Raw genomic sequence first — 22,525 nt, forward strand, 5'->3', positions numbered from 1 at the left:
CTTTGTTATGCTGTTATTCATTCATTCATTTGTAAAACTTATTGGTGGCCCATCTTACCATAGGGTAACTCTGGGTGGCTTACAGTTACATCTAAGTTAAACGTGAAAAGTTAAAATTGAACATTGAAACCAAAGACCCATCAGGAGGGCGGGAGTGAAGTGGGGGAAAGATGAGATCTATTATTACTCAACCAACGACCTCCATTGGGCTGATCAGCCACTGGGACCCCAAGCCGACAGGCACAACCATATCTTTAGGCCCTTACGAAAAAATAGGAGGGTTGGGGCCGACTCACATCAGGGGGACAAGATGTTCCAGAGGGCAGAAGCAACAGTAGAGAAGGCCTTCCTCCTGGACCCCACGAGCTGGAATAATTGGGCTGATGGGACCCACAGCATGCATCCTTTATTATTTCATTCCATTAAACGTTTGGCATATGGGAACAGTCTTCATCCCATTACATCGGCTTGCCCCACCCAGTCAGGCAAGGAAGGTATGTGGCAGCCAAAAAATTCCAATTGGTGGGATCCAGGAGAAGAGCCTTCTCTACTGTTGTCCCTGCCCTGTGGAACACTGAGATGAGGTGAGCTGCCTTCTCTTGGTCTTCCATAAAGATGTAAAAATGTAGCTTTGCACCCTTGCTTGGGGTGCACATATGCACATATAAGTGTGGAGCCAAGAGGCTGGCTGGTGCCATAAAAGCCCCTCCCCCCTCTTTTAATCAATTCTTAACATCCATTTAATTTTTTTTATATATATTATGCTTTTACCCAGAGGTCCTCTGTAGATCATTGTTTTTACATGACTTGGTGATACATTGAAACTTGGGAACTATTTTCATATTTTGGCTCTCACTGTTGTGATAAAATCACTCACTCAAATGAGTTAGCTATAACAATATTTGTATAAATGAAATAAAATAAGCAAGTCCTAGCTGTACTGCAATATGTCCTGAAATCACTCCCCACCACCAAAAATGCTATGGCTCACTCTTGGCACCAACAAGTTACCCATTCCGATGCAATCCTTGTAGCCAAGAGAAACATACTAGCGTACTAAATTTAAAAATGAATTAAAATGAAGAAACCGAAGCCGGCCTTGGTCAGTATTACTTGTAATGCTTTTACAATTTAATGCATTATTTCTAAAATGCTGAATTCCAATTTTTTTAATTAGAAAAATAGGTATGTGAATGAATCAAATGAAAGTGTTAGATGTAACTCCTACTTCTTCTAGTTGGAGGGCCATGGATACTTTTACTATGATATCTGGATTTGATGGCTTGTGTAAGTTCAAGCATATTTTTGTAGCCTGATCAGTCTCCTATTTAAATTTGCTTCTGCTTATCCTAGTAAAGAAAAATCAGAAACAAAAATGCATTGAAATCCTATTTCTAAAAATAGCTATTCCTCTATTTTCCAGGACTTCTTGCTTGGCATTTTGCACAGTAAAACAGGGTGCATAAAAGCTGGTAATCTGGACTTCTGATAAAAGGGAAAACCGAAGATTCCTGGAGCACTGAAATATAAAACGATTGTCATGATTCTTTTCCCTCTTGAATTACTTCATGATTATAACACACACACACCCAAAAGAAAAACCCCAAAACAAGCCCAATTCTTGACTTTGAAGACAAGATCCCTTTGGAAAACAAATTTGGGCTACCATGGAGACAAATTGAAATGCTTGCTGTGGAAAAAAGTAGTGTGGGTGAATGATGACAAAGAGTACTCCCCATATCTCCCTCCCACCCCAATTTCAAGGAGGAGAAAGAGGAGCAGGTACAATTAAATACATTGGAGTTACATTAACTGTGATTTGTCCCATTAATTTTAATAAACCCAATCTAAACACAACAAGTCTTAATCTAATCAGATGTCCCAATGCTAGCTTTTCAAAAGGCAACTTTGTTTTTGTTTTTCCTTGAAGACATTTTGCTTCTCATCCAAGAAGCTTCTTGAATGAGTAGTGAAACAGCTTCAAGGAAAAACAAAGTCCAGTTGCCTTTTGAAAAAGTTATCTTTGGGACAACCATGGCCTGGATGACTGAGAATCTCCCTGGAAATCTAATCAGATGATTACAATATGAACCTAATGATCATGTCATTAATTTCAAGTTGTAATGGGGAAAGAGTCAGGCAGGTCCAAGGACCAATATCAAATCTCACTACTGTCTCTCCTCTCTTCCTTGCCCTTTGTGGGATACTAAACACCTTGTATTGCTTTTTTCATTCTTCTCTAGGTTAAACTTGTAACAATCCAGTATGATCTATTTTAGTCTCATCCACATTTCCAAGATCAGCTCTTACCTGGAAGTACCATACCACGGATAAGGATCATGTGTCGGGGGTCCTGACTGTAGTCTTTCAACTGAGTCTCCAACATGTTCCCTGTCACAGATTTCTCAAAGAGAATGCGCAAAGCTGGCAGTTTCCGTGGGGAGATAATAGAAAAATGAATTCCCCGCTGGGGAAGAAAAACAGAGTAGATAAACAGAGAGAAGAACCATACAATACATTTCTTACCTCACAACTGCAGATGATGTGTAAAGACACTGTTGTACCGTCTTTGTTAAAGCTAAGCTAGTAGTGATCTGCTCAATGTTGAAAGCAACATTGGTAGAAAGACAAGCTACATGTCTAGTACAAAAATCTGCTGTTTCCCCAACCTGAATAGCCTCCAGATTTTTGAAGTAAATTTCAAAACTCCCTAATGCCATAAGGCTGGCAAACTCAAGAAGCACAAATTTTGGATAGCCATTTAGTCAGAGTAATCAACATAATATTCTAAGAAATAAGTTTCCAATAACTGTAGCAAACCAGTTAAGGGAGAATGTTTCTTTTCAATGGCCCCCACTCTGCATTGTGCTGTTTCTCCCACTTGCTGAACTCCTTGTCCTCCTGTGCCATATCCTCACAGTCTCTCACAATCAACCACCAAGGTCATGGATGGCAACTATAGAAAGTGAAACCCGCAATCTGGAGTGTTCCCAGTTTAGGCAAACTGAAGAAAAACATCTAATGGTCTACTCCTTCCCATTTTCTTCCTTTAGTCTTCCTCCTTAGTCTTAGCTATTTCAAAAATAATTATGTTATTTCAAATGTCTTCTCACTTGGGTGCTTGCCATTTTTAATTGCAAAGTAAATTTTAAGCATCTTTCTAACAATGTTGGAGGCTGCATTAGTTATAGAAGATTTATTGTCATCTGATGTGATAATATTTAACTTGGGTCTATAGGAGAAGAACTAGACTTGGCTTTAACAACGAAGTATAAATATGGTGAAGGCCATAAAATATTTCTTGTTTAAGGAAATGTTCACAAGGGGAAATGCAAGAATCAAATTTATAAATAAAAAATTTTCATAATAAAAGAAGAGATTAAAGAAAAGCTAGAAGCTGCACAGATTGAGTTGATCTGCATCATTATTAAAAGTACGCTCTCAATTGAGGATATATTATTTTAGCAAATTCATTTACTTTCCTCCCTGGGAATACTAGATTCCTTATTAAGAGACAAAAGGAGAGCTACTGAGGCCACCAGAGATAGACAACCCCTTGTAGGAGATAAATTCAGACATCTGCTAAGAGAATATATGTCATGTTCTCACACCATGAGGCTCGAAAGAGAAAAGGGTGTGTCAGAGGATTGATATCTCTGGTTGCATTAGGCTTTGGCCATGCTTTGCTACCAACCACATGGCATTCCAGCATAATACTCCTTCAGCATAAAAAAAGCTCTTCATATATCTGGCTGAAATCTCCGTTTTCCTCTAGGCCACAATGCGTCAATATTTGAGATGATTTGGATAGAGCAGAACATTCCAGAAACTGGTCCGCACAAACAAGGAAGGCCCCATCTGTGGGATGCAGGCAGCACACAAAAACAAACTCACCTTCCGGTCCATGGAAAAGCCTCTGTGCATGGAACCGGTCCCTGGTGCACAAAGGTTTGGGGACCACTAAGATGGAGGAATGGTTGGCAGCATTAACATATCTTACCCAGATAAAATGAGCAATGGCTACTGAACATTTTTTACTCACCTCACCAATCTTTTGAACCAGATTTTCTGTTGTATAGCCTGAATATGTGGTACTCTCCACAGCTGGAAGCAGGTAGGGAGGCGAGTTGCATATGAGGATGCAGACTTTATGTGTGGGGCCTCTGTTTGGGAGAGAGCACAAAAAAGGACACAATGAATGAAAATTGGGGAATTACACATTCAGTACACAGTGCAATATTATAAGTACTCCGTCACTTACAAACACAATCGGGAACAGAATTTTCTTTGCTAAGCAAGGCAGTTATTAAGTGAGTCATGTCTGATATTTGACATGATTGCTAAACAAATCACTGTAATTGTTAAGTGAATCATGAAATCATTAAATAACTTTGGCTTCCCCTGTTAACTTCGCTCATCAGAAGCCAGCTGTAAAGATTGCAAATGGAGATCACATGACTAGGAATCTGCAACTGTCATAATTACATGCTGGTCGCCAATTTTGATAATGAGGAGTCATAACAGACATAAGTGTGAGAACCAGTTAATAGTCACTTTTGTCAATGGTCACTGTAACTCTCAAACAAATGGTTGTAAATCTAGGATTACCTGTAGAAAATAAGCTATGTGGGCAACAATGTTACGAATTTGCCCTTTATTTTAATGTTTCTGGATGGCACTATCTTGTCTGAAGAAATACCACACCTGAGTGAGGGATTTAGCAAACCAAGCATAATATTTCTTTAGTGTGCTTGTGGATGAAATGGAATTTATCTGCATACTGGGTGGTTTTAAACTCCACACTATTTGGATTTTCCTGCTTCATAGTTCACAGCAGTTTTATCAGGGCGGCACTTAAACCCATAAAGTGGTGTGGAAAATGTAATATTCCTTTCCACATGCCTCTGATTAAACTGGTAGTTGAATAAGCTGCTTTAATTTTTCTTTTAAGTGCTAATATACTGGATCACATATTTCCTGTATCGCAATTGTTTCAAGAGCTGTGTCAACTGTTTTATCAATCTACGTTCACTTCTTCACCACCCTAAAATTGTAAACAGATCAAATATTACATATATTAAGACTCCTATTTTCATGGATCGACCCCTGAAACTATAAGCCCTTTGAAGAAATGGGAAGCATGTAGCATTACTTTAAAAGAAAACAAATTTACATGAGGAAAATTACAGCATAGGCCAGGGGTGTCCAAACTTGAGAACTTTAAAACTTGTGGACTTCAATTCCCAGAATTCCCCAGCCAGCATGGCATAGGCGGAAGCACAATTCTTATGCCATAACCTCTCATTCTAGACACTGCATGATTTACTGAAGTAAATGTATCTAAAAGATACAATTAAAAAAATCATTTTATTTAATCTAATTCCTGGTAGTGTAAAACAATTCCAGATGCAATTCCAGATGCAATTACACAGCCACAAAATCAACCCCAACATGGAGTCATGACCGTTTGTGCTAATATTAAAAACAGATGGTTGCTCGCAAGCACATTCACTGAATGTACCTGTACATTTTCTGCCCTTTGTTCCATCACCCCCCCACCCCCACCCCTCATGATCACTTACATTTGCTCTCTCATCTTCTTGAAGTCATCAAAGAGTTGTAGGGCAGTACTGAGACCTTCTGAGATGAGGCTGCAGCTCTCACCACCACCACCCACAAACCTGCAAAGACAACAAGGATACGAAAACTGGTGCTGAAGACCAAAGCCTTATTCAATTCAGCTCAGTTCTTAGTGTAATAAACAAACAAACCAAAAGGCTATCTAAAAGTGTAGTTACATCCAAATCAGAAAGCCATGATGAATGATTTTGTATCCTGGTTTGCTTTTCAGGCATGAGTCCACAAGTTTAATTCTTCTTTTGTGTATGTAAACTGAATTACAATAATCTGAACAAAACTATTTTTATGCTCTGGACAGCATAAAGAAAGCTGCTATATTTGATTCAACAGTTGATCCAGTTTTGTGTCTGTGCATCTGCTTGAATACGTTTTGAGTCCTAGTAGCTGCCTGGACTAGTCCCTGGAGTTTTCTTGACAAGGTTTTTCAGAGGTGGTTTGCCATTGCCTCCTACCTAGGCATGAGCAAGACCGGCTGCTCCAAGGGCACCTAGTTAGTTTGAGTCTAAAATGGGAGCTAGAATTCATGGTCTCTCAATTTCTAGCCTTGTGCCTTAGCTTTCTTGAGCCATCTAGCTTACTTCAATTTATTTCAAAACAATGAGCTGCAAAGGCTTCAGACACCATTTTCTACTCTTGGTCTGCAACTAAAATATTTTAATCTGAGATGTCTGAATTTAAACTTACAACTTTATATAATACTTATTATGTTTGAATTCCAGCATCAAACTACCCAACAGTTACATCCTTTAACTTGAGTCTCCCAAATGAGCTGGAGTTGAACTTCCATGGCTGGTAATTATGAGATCTAAATTTCAAAAATACTGCAGGGGCCGTTTAAATATGTTTTAGTCTTCATAGATGGTATAATGGTAAATTTTACCACTTGCCTTATAACACACATTTTTATGGGAACCCAGGAGCCTTCGCTTCTGATCCAATTGCTATGATTCAACTTTAGGTGTGTGTGTTTTTTTAAATCTTCCTTTCCAGTTTTTCCTAGACTGGGAATCTACATGAATTTCTAAATTCACCGTGTTCAGTTATCTAGCCAAATATATTACCCATCACAGATTGTAGGCTAAAACACGTCACAAGCAGAAGAAAATAATCTTATGGCACAGCACTGACTAAATGTTTGTTCTACTAGCCTTCCAAGATTATTTTTCTCATCTCAGTAAGATGCCACATTTAAAAATTTACACTCAGACAAATGTATTCTAAAGAAGAAACAGCATTAACACAGTCTTATACTCACTGAATGCTGTCCAGCCATGTGACAAATTCATAGGCACTGCTCGTTGGCGCATGGCACTGTACATATGATTCAGGAGCGCAGTCTACTGTATTGAACACCACCAGACTGTATTGGGTACCACCATACTGTAGAATAGGTTGGAAAACAAGTTGGATATAGAGTGGCTTCTGGGCAGAGATATTTTCAACAATCTGATTCACATGAACATGAACACTCTTCCTAGCTTAAACTCTATTACTAATTAAGGATTTTGGCTTCTTTTACAATAGTACATATAATCTGCTGCTCTTGAGAATGTGCAAGACTCAAATTTCACCCACATTGGGTGCTGATACTTTGCCTTCATAAAAGAGAAAGTTGGTTGTTATGATTGAAACAGAAATTTAAAGCAACTATGACATTAGCAAGTATGGCAAGGCTACATCTTCCTATACGGCTGTCCTTCCTATAACCAAGAAGAATATACCACCTTCTATTTATACAATATACCATTTTCTCATAAACCAGGGGTGTCCAAACTTGGCAACTTTAAGACTTGTGGACTTCAACTCCCAGAATTCCCCAGCCAGCTCTGCTGGGGAATTCTGGGAGTTGAAGTCCACAAGTCTTAAAGTTGCCAAGTTTGGACACCCCTGTCATAAACAGTAGCACCAGTCTAGGTTGTCAATTGACTGGCATCAACATGCAAACCGCAATACTTGAGAATATGGTGTAAATTTGTAAGGATGCAGTTTAATATATTCTGAATCTTATAATTCTGATAATCTAAGAATTATGATCTTAGTAGTCCTTATTATTCAGTTATACAAGTGGGAATTACTGTATTCAAAATGACTTCACTATGACATAAACTATCAGTATTTTATTCAAAGATGTAATATATACTGAAAAAGTCCCTTTCTACCTTTTATCTCCTTCTGCAACAGGCATATATGAAAAATATACGAGAATTCTTGCAAACAAATATGTCTAGGTCAAGATCTGAATCATCTCAGCACCTCAGAAAACTTCCAAATCCTACACTATTTTTAGTCAGAAACTTGCCAAAAAAAAAGGCAAAGCAACATCACCTCCACCATTTAAAAAATGACCACTCGCAGTGAATTTCCCATATCCAGACAAAGAATATTTCTTCTCTCTCTTCAGCACCTCCCAATAACAGGAAACAATAAATTATTTTCCTTCTGTTTGCAGGGTCCTGTGATCATGTGATCAGGTTTAATAAAAATTTTTACCAAAACCTGGCATTTGTTTCTGATTTTCTGCAAAAATGGCCGATAATGAATAATGGCTTTACTTTACAATTGTGGATTCACTTTTCAGCAATGGCATTCACTTAACAAATACTGCAAAAATGGTTATAAAAACAGGTCCTGTCAGGTGGTGACATTTTTTATGAGTGCCACAATATGATTTACATTGCATTCAAAAGACTGCATTAGAATGTGCAGAAATACAAATGCATCTAAGGTGTTAGATATAGTTACTATGTTTCAATTCTCATATACTTTTTGGGGAATGAATGCATGGTTGCACAGGCCTATTGTATACCAAAATGGCACTGGCTATTCTCAGACCATTGTTTCCCCCTATTTATTTTTCTGGGGAATACATTTTCCTGTATCGTAGAATTGAGAAAGGCTTTTCAAGCCCACTTCTCTGCTTAGCAGACAGCACTTTTTTTATTTAATTTAGAATCTCAAAAATATTTTCACACTCACATCTCCTCCAAAGTCTGTTTCAGCTGGAGGACCACCATTAAAGTACCTGAAAATGAAAAGAAGAAATCCTTAGAAAACAAAAGGAGAAATAAGCTATCCTAAATAAATATGGCACCAGAAATTCAATGATGATGATAATAAATTATGGTAAAATTGCAAACAGTAATGGAATCGAAATACCAAATGACTAAATTACCAGAAGCCATCAGATTTCTGGACATTTTATAATTAGATAATATCAAGCATGGGGCACTTAAAAGTAAGTTTAGTAAAGAATATACCCAGGGTGATAAAACTGCTAAAGACAAAATTGAATTGTGGAAACATGATCAAAGCGATTAATACCTGGACTAAACCTGTGATACAATACATTGTTGGAATAAATTTATGGAAATGGAGGCACAGGCTTCCTTTGAGTCAAACAAAGTATTGAAGAAAAAAAGCATGCATTAGCTGATTAGAAAAGACAACCAAGAACAGGCATTGATACATATTAAAATTTAACTCACTGAATGTGCAGGAAACAAAATATGAATATCAAAATTATGTAATGAAAAAGTACAGAATGTTGGCAAGGGAAAACGTTACATGATCACTTTCTACAAAAGATCGAGGGGAAGACAGATAAACTTGGCAATGGCTTACAACTGGAAGATTAAAAAAAAAGAAATGGAAGGCTTGATTCTAGCTGCTTAAGAGCAAGTTATATGAATTAATGCAATCAAAGCCAGAATTGAAAATTTGTCAAATGATTCAAACTGCACATTGTGTGAAGAGGTAGAAGAAACGGTAAATCATACTCAACCTATGCAAGAAGATTGCACAAACTGAATATAAACAACATGGCACTGTAGCGAAAATGATTCACTGGACCATTTGTAAAAATTACCATCTGCCATTAATGAGAAATTGGTGGGAACAGAGAGTTAAGAAAGTAGTAGAAAATGAACAGATTAAATTGTTATTTCTAAATACTGATAAACTTTGGCTCATGACACAAAATTTAACTGTAATTAGAAAGAAGAAAGTATTGCCGTAATCAATGTGGCAACACCAGGCAACAGTAGAAGAAAAACAACTGAAGATGAAAAATACTAAGTTCTGAAAATCGCAATTGAAAGATTATGGCATAAGAATGACTGCGGTTGTCTCAGTGGTTATTGGCATAATATGTGCCTTACCAAAAATTTTGGGCAGCACACAGAAAATCTGCATATTGACAGATTTTCCATCTGTCAATTAAAAAAGCTTGTTTGGATATGCACATATATATGCCAATACGTTACAATCTAGATTCTTGAGAACCTGATGTCTATGAAGGCCAATACCAGCTAAAGAACTGGCAGCTGTGATTTCACATTTTTATGTAACTGTAGCAGTAATGACAAACTGATAAAATGACTGTCCCTGGTGAGACACCATGCAATTTTTGGCGACATGCAAGGCCTCTGGGCGTCACACAAGAGGGGTTTATTTTTGGGCAGGCTCTTAGGCAATTGAAAACCATGCAAGCATTCTCAGGTGATTTTTCTATGGCTCCACATGCCCTGCAGGAGCTCTCTTGTGCAATTTTCAGAGGTTCTGGAGCGTAGGATCTGGAGGAGAGCAGAAAATTTGGACAGAAGGTGCAGAAAAGCCTTTCTGCTATAGGGTGGTATATAAGAGTTAACCTGCAGCAGAGTCAAAGTAGACATTTTCTGAATTTTTGACATGACTAGCCCAAAACATTTGCCATCACTGACCTATACCAGTGGTCGGCAAGCCGCAGCTCGCGAGCCACATGCGGCTCTTTACACATTTTAATGCGGCTCTTCTGTGTGCCGGGCGCCCACTCCCCTCCCTCCTCTCAGGCACTTCAAAACAAGCGCCCCTTTCCCTTTTTTCTTTTCGACCCACAATGATTAGGGAGGATCCTGAAGTCGGGCGGGGACGAGAAGCGAGGAGGCAGAAAAAGAAACAGAGGCTAAGGAGCTTCCCCCCTGCCCCCTCCCAGCAAAAATCTAACCGGGGAGCCGGGCGGGCAGTAGCAAATTAGCCGATCACGCCGTGTGATCTACTGCCCACACGGCATGATCAGCTAATTTGCTACTGCCCGCCCGGCTCCCCGGTTAGATTTTTGCTGGGAGGGGGCGGGGGGGGGGAAGCTCCTTAGCCTCCATTTCTTTTTCTGCCTCCTCGCTTCTCATCCCCGCCCGACTTCAGGATCCTCCCTAATCATTGTGGGTCGAAAAGAAAAAAGGGAAAGGGGCGCTTAAAGGTTCAAACAGTAGAGCAAACGCTTCAGAGGCAACAGTTTTCACGGGGAATTAGAACAGAGAGCCCTGGAGTTTCGCTGCCCACCCGGTCAGACCTCGCTTTCCTCGCATGATTGGCTAATTTGCTACTGCCCGGCTCCCCGGTTAGATTTTTGCTGGGGGGGGAAGCTCCTTGGCCTCCGTCTCTTTTTCTCCCTCCTCGCTTCTTGGGGCTCCACCAATGGGGGAGCAAGGCCAAGCACCAGGCTTTGGGCTAACACAGGGGTCTGCAAAGTTGGCTGTTTTAAGACTGGTGGACTTCAATTCTCAGAATTCTGGGAGTTGAAGTCCACCAGTCTTAAGAGCCAATTTTGCAGATCCCTGGGCTAATATGATTGATGCCCTTGGTGGACTTCAATTCTCAGAATTCTGGGAGTTGAAGTCCACAAGTCTTCAAGCTGTCAGGTTTGAAGATCCCTGGGTTTTTTTTTCCTAAAGGGTTAGGGATGCAAGGATCTTGTAACTTGACAGCTTTAAGACTCGCGTGCTTCAAATGCCAGAGTTTATTGAAACTAAAAACAGTGTACCATCCTATGTATTTTCGGTTTTAAAAATGTGGCTCTCAAAATAAATTTCAATCATGGTTTTGGCGAGATTTGGCTCAGTTGAAAAAAAAGGTTGCCCACCACTGACCTATACTAATTGTACACTGGTCAACTCTCAATGACTCTGGGCAGATCACAATAATAAAAAATCAATAAAACATAAAGATAAAAGCAAGTATAATGAGGCATTGTGCTGCCCCACATACTCACACACACTTGCGTGTGTTAGAGAGTTTATTAATGTTACCCAGCAGTCCCCTTCACCCTGCCTCAGAAGTGTCCCAAATAACTCCAGCCACAAGCAGATCAAGATTAGTCCGCAAGGCGATGGCCAATAGTCCATAAAATAATAGAAAGTTGCTCCGACAAGTAAGTCCACCAAACAAACTTAGAGCCACCAAAAAAACCTGAAAGTACATCCATGAGAGCTCATTTGACAAGAGTTTAGTCTCTCCAAGGCATAAAGTCAAGCAGGAAGCACAAACACACACAGAGCTATAAACAAAACACATTGTTCCTAGCAAGGTCTCCCTTTGGCTGCCGTAATAAATAGCTGTCTGGTGCAGCCCATCAAGATGGGTGAGGCCTTCTCCTGAGTAATCTGGCAGATCTCCTTTGCTCTTTTCTCTGTCTTGCATGCTATTGGGGATCTAACACAGAAGACAGCTCTCCTCCTCCTCTTCACTAACCTGTGTACTATCCCCAGTCGAAGCGCTTCGTAAATCTTTCAGCCAACAGAGTCAGAATCATTAATTAACCCAGTTCCTGATGTGCCAGGAATAAGCTCATCCTCTCTGGAGCCAGCCTCCAAGGGAGACATCACAAGTATATGGTCTTACTTTCCCTCACCAAAGGTCTGGGTGAATGAAACTCCAGGTCTTCACATCTCTTCTAAACAGTTATGGGGACCATTTGGATCTCAAGGGGATGGTCCAAATTTCTGTTTCAGGGGGCAGGCACTGCTACATAAAAGGCACTCTCATGGATTCTTGAGAGGTCATTGCTTAATTGAAGCAACCCAGAGCGCCCTAAGCAGATCTTTGGGGAGCTAGGCAATCCCTCAATAATCTGGCTCTATATCAGTGATGGCAAACCTTTTTTGGCTGCCGTGGCAAAAGCAGGGGGAGCCCAGGGGGGTCGTGTGCCGGCGTGCCACACCCATGCTAGGTGCATGATCCCTCCCCAGTGCATGTGCGCAATCAGCAACACCACTACCCCACTTTTGCAGCGTTATTTTCGCCTTCCCCAGGCTCCAAAGGCTTTTTAGGAACCTGGAGAGGGCAAAAACAGCCTACCTTGCCACCGCCCCCCCCCCCCCCCCCGATGCCCTCCAGAAGCTTCCCTGAAGCCTCCGGAGAGTGAAAAATGGAACTACAGGGAACCTGGAAGCCCGTTCCTGAAGTTCCGGTTTGCCTGTAGGGCCGGTTTTCTGAGCTTTGGGGGCTTCAGGGAAGCCTCCGGAGGGCAAAAAATGGCCTCAAAAGAAGGCCGAAGTCAGCTGCCCAGCGCATACATGCGCGCTGCCCAGCTGACAGGGCAACGCCTCACGTGCCCTGACAAATGGCTCTGCATGCCACTTAGGTTTGCCATCACGGCTCTATATCATGCAGGGCTTTATAGATAAAACCTAATACCTGATTTTTTGCTATTATCTTGCTCAGGTTACATTGAAGTAATTGAAGTGCATAAATGGTATTCTGGCTGAGTTATTTAATACATCTGCCAGTTTGATAGAGTTGAGAATAAATTGCAAAAACTCTTTAGTGCTACCTGAAAATATTTTCTTATCTGAGGGATATAAGGTAATATTACACTGTCCCAATTTTTACGGAAGGAGTTGATTGGAGAAACTTCAACACTGTTAACAAGATAGTTGGCTCAGATTAGGTTACAGGCTTAGAACTGTTTGCACGGCATATAGCAGGAAAGCTCAGTATCTGCTACATGAGAAGACTTCCTCACTTGGCTATGGTACTGGTTATTTTGACACTGCACATATTGTTTTATTTAATTTAAATGTTGTGAATCTAACATCAGTTTGGGATTATTAGCTTAATCAGGAATGTTCATTTTATTTTCAATGTATCTTCTTCTTCCCTGAGACTCCAGCATTTGGAATCTAGAAGTTTATTCTTTTTATATGACTGAAGTTCTTTTTTTCATCTAGGAAAAAAAATAGGTCCTCTGTTTTACTACCAACTTTATTCCAATATATTCCAACATCAGAAGAGTTTCTACAAATCATGATACATAGGCTTACTAAAGTCAGAACACAAGTTGTATATACAAAACACAATAACAGCCAATCACATATTACTAGCATTGTTTTCTACCTACAGCCTCCACTAACAAATCAAGGGAAACAAAAGGTATCCGGAGACTACGAATACTCACTCAATTGCAGGAAGAAGATAATGTTTGCGCAAAGATTCAAAGTAAGGCCCAAGATTGGCAGTGCCTTCAATAACGAATACAACATCAGCAACCATCCCGATAGGTTGAGCAGGCATGTCCAGCATTGGTACCACCATCTCCTTCAGCTAACATGAGGTGAAAACATAGAAGAGTAGTAAAACAAAATATTAAAGACAAAAGCCAGTTGAAATAAATGACTTCTTAGTATTTATTCAGTATTAAAAGAGGACTAAATGCTGTGCAACGTAAGTGAATTATTTCTGGATAAGAAAATTATTTACATTAGATAAGTGAAAGAACAAGAAAAGTAGAAGACTAATAAATGAAAAGTGGAATGAAAGCATACAGAAGAGACAAAATGGACTACAATGGGCAGTACATCCCCCATTAGTTCAAAATAAAAGATTCCTGCAACCCAAAGCTTTATCTCTATACGTTGCTTTACTATAACTCCCAGAAGAACTAGCCTTCTGAACCGAAAATTATGAGGCATGAATGAGAATTATACTTCAGAAAGATCTGTAAAACATCATTCTCCATACTTAATGTTATCTAATTTCCAGCCAGAACTGCAACAAATCAGTTCCAGTATCCCTCACTCTGTAGAGGTTCTGGGAAAAGTTGATTTAGACTAGGGGTAGTCAACCTTTTTATACCTACCACCCACTTTTGTATCTCTGTTAGTAGTAAACTTTTCTACCGCCCACCGGTTCCACAGTAATGGTGATTTATAAAGTAGGGAAGTAACTTTACTTTATAAAATTTATAAAGCAGAGTTACAGCAAACCCCTACCGCCCACCATGAAAGCTGGAACACCCAATAGTGGGCGGTACGGACCAGGTGACTACCACTGATTTAGACCAACATTCAATTCCCAGAGCAGTTAACAGATACTTATAGGAAGCCTCCAAGAAAGGATGAAGGCAACCCTTTCTTATTCTTCACCTTTACTACTCCGATCAAGAGCCATTCTGAAAGCCACTAGCTAGTTGCCACGCCCTTTAGTTGTTATGAGTCCCGTAAATTAAGAAAATTAAAAACAAATATTGCTTCCGCTACAGCTTAGACTTTGCTTGCTCTGATTTTACTCTCAAAGCTTAATTTATTAAAACCAAAGCCACGAAGGAGAAATGAGAAGGGTGTTGTTTTGGCTTTGCTCAAATGAGACGATGGAGAAGGAGGAAGGTTATTTGTGCCTCGCACTCGGAATTTCTTTCACCCTCCCCTCCACACTTCAATAAATGCCTCTACCACTTTGAATTCTCTCCCTCCTCCCATCTGCACTTCCCCATCTCCGTACCCGAAACAGACATCCGGCTTCTAGGGTTCTCTTCTTTTACAGCCGCAGGAAACGCTTCCCTTCAGGTCCGCTTAGGCACGCATGCGCACAGGAAACAGTCATCAATTTAGTTTTCATTCTATTTTGATAATTAAGAATTCTTTTACTCACCCCCTTCCTCCCCGTAAAGAGTGAACGAATCACAGACACAGGTGGGAGGGGGCAAAGAAGAAAAGAACCAATCATGCATGATCGCACTTGTTACCATAGCATCGCCTCTGCTTACATCCCGTCATATCGTGGATTACTCAATATGGCGCCAATGAGTCCCGAGAGTGGAAATGTGCGGAATGATAGGCAAAAGGAATAGAAACAGCGGAGTCTTGCTAGAGTCTCGGTAGAGTTGCTCCCGCTGTCAGTCCAGTTGTGGAAAAAGGCTGCCAGGCTCAAAATGTGGGAGGAGGCGGAGAATTCCGTGACCTTGTTGTGCCTTACCGCCAGTAGTGGCGTGCCCTTATACTGTAGAAGCAGAGGAGGGTCTACAAAGCAGCAGGTGAGAGGCGTCCATCCTGCTTTTCATTCCAATTGATAGCGAATCACTTTGTTTTAAGAAATACTTGTACTATGTAGTGTCGGTGCCTTTTGAGCAGGATTGTTTGCTTTCAGTTACCCAACTAAGTATCATCAGTAGTGATGAATTTGGTGTTTGCGCCATGTTCTCCAGAAGCCAACACTCAGATAGGCACGCATTAACATCAGGCAAACAATCAAGCAGAAAACAATATCCTAATCAAAGAACTATCGAAGAAAAAATATATACCCCCACCAACATTGGCAGGGCACGCTATTGTATATAAACGGGTAGCAAACCCCACACTCACCAGCACTGATGACCTTATCTAGTTGGATAATGGAATTTGCAACCAAACTACTAAACTCAAAGAGCAACAAGTACTTCCGTCGTTCCAACTCTGAGCTACATATATTTTCTTTTATTGAAAATATATGCTTGCCAAAATGCTGCATGTCGGGAGAAGATAATGATTGACCTTAATCCAACAATCTAACATGTTGCGTAGTTTAGTTGGGAACAGTATAGTACAGTGCTAAAACACTTCCTTTGATTCTTTAAAATTAAAGTTTTTAAAGTTTAGCATGATAAAATTTAAAAAGCTAGTTATCTAGGTTATGAGGGTGGGAAAAATGATATGTCTGGTTTAGCAAGTGCTCTGCCTTAATCCATTTTGCTAAAAGTTATCTGTTAAGAAAAGTGAGGAAAAATGGTGCTAAATATTTTGGAAAACTGTTTTCAGTTTAAATAGATAATTCAATTGTCTGGCTGTCTAATGTATTTTCATATGTTCTTATATGAATAGTACACTAATGTTTATCTCGTCCTCTCCTCCAGTTACCCTTTTCTGTAATTGGCTCCCTGAACGGGGTTCATATGTTTGGTTCCAATTTAGATGTCCAGCTGATAGCAGCCCGTACAGAGAATACTCACGTGATGTGGAAAGTGTTTCATAATAGGTATGCAGAATCAGGAATATGTATGCCCACAAGATGCCGTGTTGCTAGCAGGTGGTCAGTTTCTTCAATAGGCATTAATGCATATAGGCTAATTTTTACAAGAATTAAAAGATCTGTCAGGTTTTATAAATTATGTCCTTAGCATCAATAATTTTAGAATATTGAAAACTTCAGTGCTTCTGTAATTGCAACAGATATCTAAAACCTTCTGCTGATAATCAAGATGGTAGATATCCTTATCCAATACAAATCAATTATTTTTCATTGTCTCTGGATTCCTGAGTTTCTCTTAGTATAAAGTGTTCTAGACCTCTCCATGCCAGTTCAAGTTCTTGAAGCAGAAAATTGTGATATGGAATTAAATATGCGCAGTAGGCTGTTAATGCCTATTGAATTATGTGGAATAACAATACATGATCCTAACGGTACTCAATATTCATTTTCTGGAATATTGACTGTTACATAACTACTTCTGTCTTGAATAATGTAAAATCAAAACACTGATATACAAATACCCACAGTTCAGTTTTATTTTCTTTATTGGATATCCCATTCGTTCATGATACAACATTGGGCAGCCTTATTGAAGCAGGCATTCTGACATATATTGATGTTATAACTTTTAATGCATGGTAAGACAAGCTAGAGAAAGCTTTTTCTTTCATTTCTCATGATTGTTTAGGTTCAGGAAGGTTCGTTTTGCAATATGTTTCACCAAAGTGCAATTATTTCAGTTTAGGAGGAGGAGTTAGAAAGGGCTAGGTTTAAGAAATTTGTTCTTTATTCTTGCCATTTCAAGATACATTTATGCTGTCTTTCTTTTAGATTTCTGTTCTAAACTAGAATGGTTAAAATGAAAAGAACTGAAAACAAGAGTAAACTGGGAACCTTATTTCATTCTCCAGTTCTATTAATCTTCAAAATGTATTTTATATGAAGAAAAATTCCTCCAACTATTTCAGATTAACATAGCAGATTGGGACACATCAATAGTTTTTATTCATCTTTTCAACTAAATATGTTTCTAGATTTCCAGAGCTCTTAAATACACAGTATAAAAATGGGAAAAGTTGGAATGAAGGAAGAAAAAACAACTTGAGGTACAAATTCCTATTTACAGAGTTATAAACACACTTCGGGGAGTAGAGGGAAATACAAGACAATTTCTAACAAAATTCTCTTTTGTACTTCACAAAGCAGTTTTTACTGACTCTGAACATTCCAGCTGAGTTGAGGGTATTCATAGAAATTATCAATCTCTTGCAGCTATCTTATATATTCTTAATGATTTTCAAGTTCTAGTAAGCTTTGATGAAATATTGGATTTCTTCTACATAATTTGAAAACTTGCAAAATATGGGAAATATATTTTTCGGTCTATCTGCTGTAAATAGTTTGCACTCAGACACTATCTTCAATTTTTCTTTTGTTTGTTGTTCCCAGTATCACCCTCATTGTCTTGTCCTCAGAAGAAGATGCCAGTGACTTCAGTCTTGGAAGGCTTCTTGAGAATGTTTTCAATGCCATGGTGAGTGATCAAAAATGATCTCTGTAAAGGAAATTGGAAGATAAACCTAGTCCATTGGGCAAAAAAATAATTTCAAATAAAACAATTATTTTATATGTTCATATATACTGTGTGTGCACATGGTTACAAATCATGAGCCTATACAAGCCAGATTTTTCTCATCATGGGGAATTAAATGGTGATGTACCTGGAGGTTCTTTTTCTAGTAATATAGAAGATCAGCTAGTCTATTTTTACAAGAAAAGTTTGTAGTATTTAGGATAAGTATGAAAGTTTCTTTCTATGCTCTTGTTCTCCCTTCTAAACTCACCCAATTCCCCAAGGGCTTGTTTCTACATTTGAATGGCATGATGTATTTTAATACAGGTACTAGTACTGGGCTTGGAGGAACTAACAAATGTTCGCAACATTGAACGTCTCAAAAAGGATCTAAAGGTAATGTCTGACCCAACTGTCACTAGAATTGTGGAGAGAGGAGTAGATGTATATCATATGAAAATGGAAGGCAAGAAAGTGGACTGCAGAGGAATTTTTACTTGGGATTCATTTTTAGGAAATGTTTCCTTTTTTTCTATATCAGACTCTTTGGTCAGTTGAGAGGCTTTTATATCTAATCTTATATAGAGGAACATTTTAGCCTACTCTTTGCCCTTGAAACCACCTGCCTTTAGCTTGAGGCAATTATGTCTTCTGCAGGCCTGTATTATCAAGAAATACTAGCAATAGAAGAAGTGAATTAGTAGTAATTCTTACTGCTCATTTCATTGCCTAATAAACTGAACGTTTGGGAATATTTTAATCCTTTGCCATTTTATTATTTCTTGCACAATTCTCTAGTCATGTTATAAACTGATTGACAGCTTCCTGGAGCCAGGTAATAGCTCTGCTGATCTGACCCAGTGTGTGGAATGTGCTGTGATGCCCTCCAGAACAATTCTGCAGGTGAGACCATCTAATTTTCTCTTCCCTCCTTCAGTATGTCTCAACACATTCAGTTTTCAGACTGGGATTTTGAAAGCTGATGGAAAATACCTGGAAAAATAGATTTATGAACAATTTCTCCATCAAAAGACTTACTTTAAATTAACTTAGACATGTCAAGTATTTCAAACCTGATGCTTTAGTTCAGGCATGAACATACATTTTACATCTGTTGTTGCTTCCTTGCCAAAGCAACAACTTTTCTGGATTTGGGATTAGCTATTCAATCCCAAAAAGATTTAAGTGGAAGTAAAGGAAGTGTTGATAGTGCCCACTCTAAAATTATTTGTTGCATCTTATCGTGTTTTACATCTCATAACAATGAATGTTACAAATTGAAAGATAAGGGTAATTTGGAGAATTAGAAACAAATCTTAGTGCTGTCTTGTTCTTTCCTGCTCCAGGAATGCCTAGAAGCCTTTGCCTCTGCAGCAGAATCCCGGTTTGGTTGCTTACTTGTGGGCAGTCTTATCTTATGTGCAACTGAACAGTGGTGGCAACTTGCAGCCCCAGAAGCCATGCTGCTGGTGTGGCTTGTACGTTCCCTTCCTCCACATACTTCCCGCGATCTGCCTGTTTACCTTCCCCAAGGCAGTCCCACGGTGAGCAGGTTAAAAATTTGAAGAGGAAATGAGGATATGTAAGTCCATATTTCTAATTTTTTCCTGTGCCTTTGCTCCAGTAGGTTCCGCACCGTTTCCTGACCTTTCAGCTTGTGCCTGATATGGAAATAGTATTGCTCTGTGGGCCTAATCCCTCCTTACAGTGCCTGACTGATGAGGTCTGTGTGCTGTCTTTCAAATGTGTCTGAACTATTTATCTAGAAGAGCAGTTTAAAGTACAGTTGGTCCATCTGTTGATTAAATTTACTATTTTATTTGTTGGCCATTGCTGATTTGCATGCTGGGTTTAATGGAGGAGGCATGCTTGAAGTCAGTAGTGTGCAGCTACTTCAGATTAATGGCCATAATGCAGCCCCCAAATTTCTGGGTGAAAGGTGTGATAATATTTTTCAATTGACTTTGGGGATTTTAAGGATGGGAATGGGAGCATTTTATTTCTTGGTAACTTTTGCTCTCACTCATACCCTTTAAAATCAACAATAGTGGTCATTTGTTTCAGTGGTATGATTTCAGCGTGCTGGGGTTGCCTAAGGGGCATATAAATAGTAAAACACCTGTTGATCTTTGAAGTTGGGGCCAAATGTCTGTTGGAACTTTTCTTTCTTTCCACAGCTAGTTAATCAATTTTGGCAACCACTGCTGGATCTGCTGAAGACAACTGCCAGAGGCCCTGCCAGATGCCTACCACCTGGCATTGTCCTTTCTCCTGGTATCCTGGGGTGAGCTTCAAATTTCTGGGTTGTCCAAGAAACTAATTTCATTTAGGATATGGACTCAGTGTTTGTTAAACCACCTTCTGTCCACTTTTTAAAGTCTCCTGAGGCATTCAGGGGCAGTACTTTTACCATTATTTCCCAAGATATAAGCCATGGTCTCATCTTTTACAGGTTACTGCTAATTAATCAAGACCAAAGGAAAAGCCTCTTTACGGTGCAACCTGAGGGGGCTTCAACTGAAGGTATAACTCATACATTCTTGTACTAGGAGAGAACAAATTAGGAACTTCCTCTATTTTAGTAATTATGAAAGTCATAAAGCTGACAATTTATGGTATATAAAAGGATAGCCTATTAAAATCTCATTCTGATTTCCTTCATATAGCATCTGAAATGTCCATGAAGAATCGGCTTTGTGCCCTCCGTTCTTTCTATGCTTTAGTTACTTCCTTATACTTTCCTTGTGAGAAGCAAGAAGAAAACACAGGTATGTTCCCATCTTTCTGTTGAGAAAAATATTTGCACACTGAGCTTTTAAACGTCTGACTATTCATAAAAATTGGAAGAAGTCCTGAGTGGCTAAAAGAATCAATAGGCACTAAGATATTTCCCAATTTGTGCTATATATATATTATTTAATAAAACTAAAATAGTTTATTAATATAAATATGTTTATTAATAGTAAAATTATATGGCTTGAAGAATTGGAAAGAGCCTGAATAGAAGTACTTTAAATGTATACATGATTGTGATTGGTACTAAAACTATATACGGAGATATTGAATAATGGAAGAATGAAGGATGAAATTCTGATTTAATTAAGGAAACATGAATAACAAAATAGTTGAAAAACACATCTTTGAATATTATAACGATATGAAGGAGGAAAAAAGTTAAAATAGGGATAGAAAATAGAGGGGAATGATAGTAATATATTAATATGTTAAGATATACAAAAGGACAGAAAGAAGGTTTAGAAATGAAGTATGATAACAAAAGGCATGTATAAATAATATGAAATAATGGAAATGAAATGTAATATTTAGGAGTAATAAGATTATGTTTATCTGTACTGAAATGTATGATACTCAGATACCACACCACTCACCAGTGATATGTATAAAGAATATAAAAAATAAAAATATTGGGGGAAAAACCTAAAATAGTTGAAAGTTTAAATATTTTTAGAGTAAATAGCAGCATTTTTTAGTATCTAGTAATAAATCCCAGAGTTTAACTTTTTGTTGCATTTCTTTGGAGCATTTATACCAAACCTGTGAGGTTCCTGTAGAACATAATCAAAAGATCTCAGGGTACTGTGGGGAAAATAGGAGGAAAATATGTTGGATAGGTTTACTGTCTTGAATTATTTGTAAAAGTTATATAGGGTGGATATAAATAAATGAATACATTAATATTTCTTTTCTCCCAGTCCCTCTGCAGGAGGACTTTCATGCTGGTTTTACCCATTGTCCTCAGCACTGTTATATGGTCTATACTACACACAAAGCCTATGTTATCCATGGGAGGCAGCACCAGCTCTTCTTAATCTTGAAGTCAGATGTACCTACCTTTGCTTTACGATCCTTAGCAACCTGCACGCTACAGGCTCTCACAGCTGAAGATTCGGCCTTTTGACTTATCTTGTTGAACTCGATGATGAAATTTGGACTGGCGAGCTAGAGCCTCTCAGTATGTTAGAATGACATATTTTCATTCAAATGTTGTAATGAAATTTTCTCTGTGCAAATGATGATTTAGGCTGCAGAGAAGGATTTTGAATTTATGGAAATACTTTCAGAAACAGGAGAAAGTGAATAATTCAATGCAATTCAATTCTTCTACCCTCTTATGTAAGTAGGAGGCATTACAGCTAATACAGCTGTAGGTGATGACTAGTCTTTGGTCTCTATTCTCCAGGTGTTTAACATTGGTAAGAATTTTGTCTCCCATAATTTAATGAACATTATGCACTAACATAATGTTATCTCCTATAA

General features: G+C 38.8%; 2 protein-coding genes across 3 annotated transcripts in view; one reads left to right on the top strand and one right to left on the bottom strand.

The window, feature by feature from the left end:
* Window positions 1-15,287, bottom strand: part of MED25 (mediator complex subunit 25) — a 28,809-nt gene extending 13,522 nt beyond the window's left edge. Inside the window, exons 1-7 of one of the 2 annotated variants that reach the window (XM_081932303.1) lie at window positions 15,172-15,287; window positions 13,850-13,995; window positions 8,617-8,662; window positions 6,896-7,020; window positions 5,583-5,681; window positions 4,043-4,163; window positions 2,311-2,467 (exon numbers count right to left, since the gene is read on the bottom strand). In XM_081932303.1, coding sequence (XP_081788429.1) covers window positions 2,311-2,467; window positions 4,043-4,163; window positions 5,583-5,681; window positions 6,896-7,020; window positions 8,617-8,662; window positions 13,850-13,986 — 685 coding nt within the window. In that variant the 5' untranslated portion in view covers window positions 13,987-13,995; window positions 15,172-15,287. The other variant, XM_081932302.1, reaches the window with a different exon arrangement.
* Window positions 15,288-15,403: 116 nt separating this feature from the next.
* On the top strand, window positions 15,404-22,290 carry FUZ (fuzzy planar cell polarity protein). Its single transcript, XM_081970060.1, has 11 exons — window positions 15,404-15,703; window positions 16,559-16,680; window positions 18,124-18,208; window positions 18,575-18,643; window positions 19,046-19,150; window positions 19,594-19,791; window positions 19,875-19,970; window positions 20,425-20,531; window positions 20,700-20,770; window positions 20,914-21,015; window positions 21,961-22,290. Exons 1-11 carry the CDS (start codon window positions 15,602-15,604, stop codon window positions 22,164-22,166), a joined length of 1,263 nt encoding a protein of 420 aa, XP_081826186.1. The 5' UTR covers window positions 15,404-15,601; the 3' UTR covers window positions 22,167-22,290.
* Window positions 22,291-22,525: the final 235 nt, after the last annotated feature.

This window comes from Natrix helvetica (genome assembly GCF_964273705.1).
Source record: "Natrix helvetica genome assembly, chromosome: Z".
In the NCBI taxonomy this organism is placed as follows: Eukaryota; Metazoa; Chordata; class Lepidosauria; order Squamata; family Natricidae; genus Natrix; species Natrix helvetica.

Coding starts and splice junctions, on each gene's coding strand:
- FUZ (XM_081970060.1), top strand. CDS start 15,602: ATGTGGGAGGAGGCGGAGAATTCCGTGACCTTGTTGTGCCTTACCGCC. Junction 19,151..19,593: donor CCTCCAGAACAATTCTGCAG/GTGAGACCATCT, acceptor TTCCTGCTCCAG/GAATGCCTAGAAGCCTTTGC. Junction 21,016..21,960: donor GAAGCAAGAAGAAAACACAG/GTATGTTCCCAT, acceptor CTTTTCTCCCAG/TCCCTCTGCAGGAGGACTTT.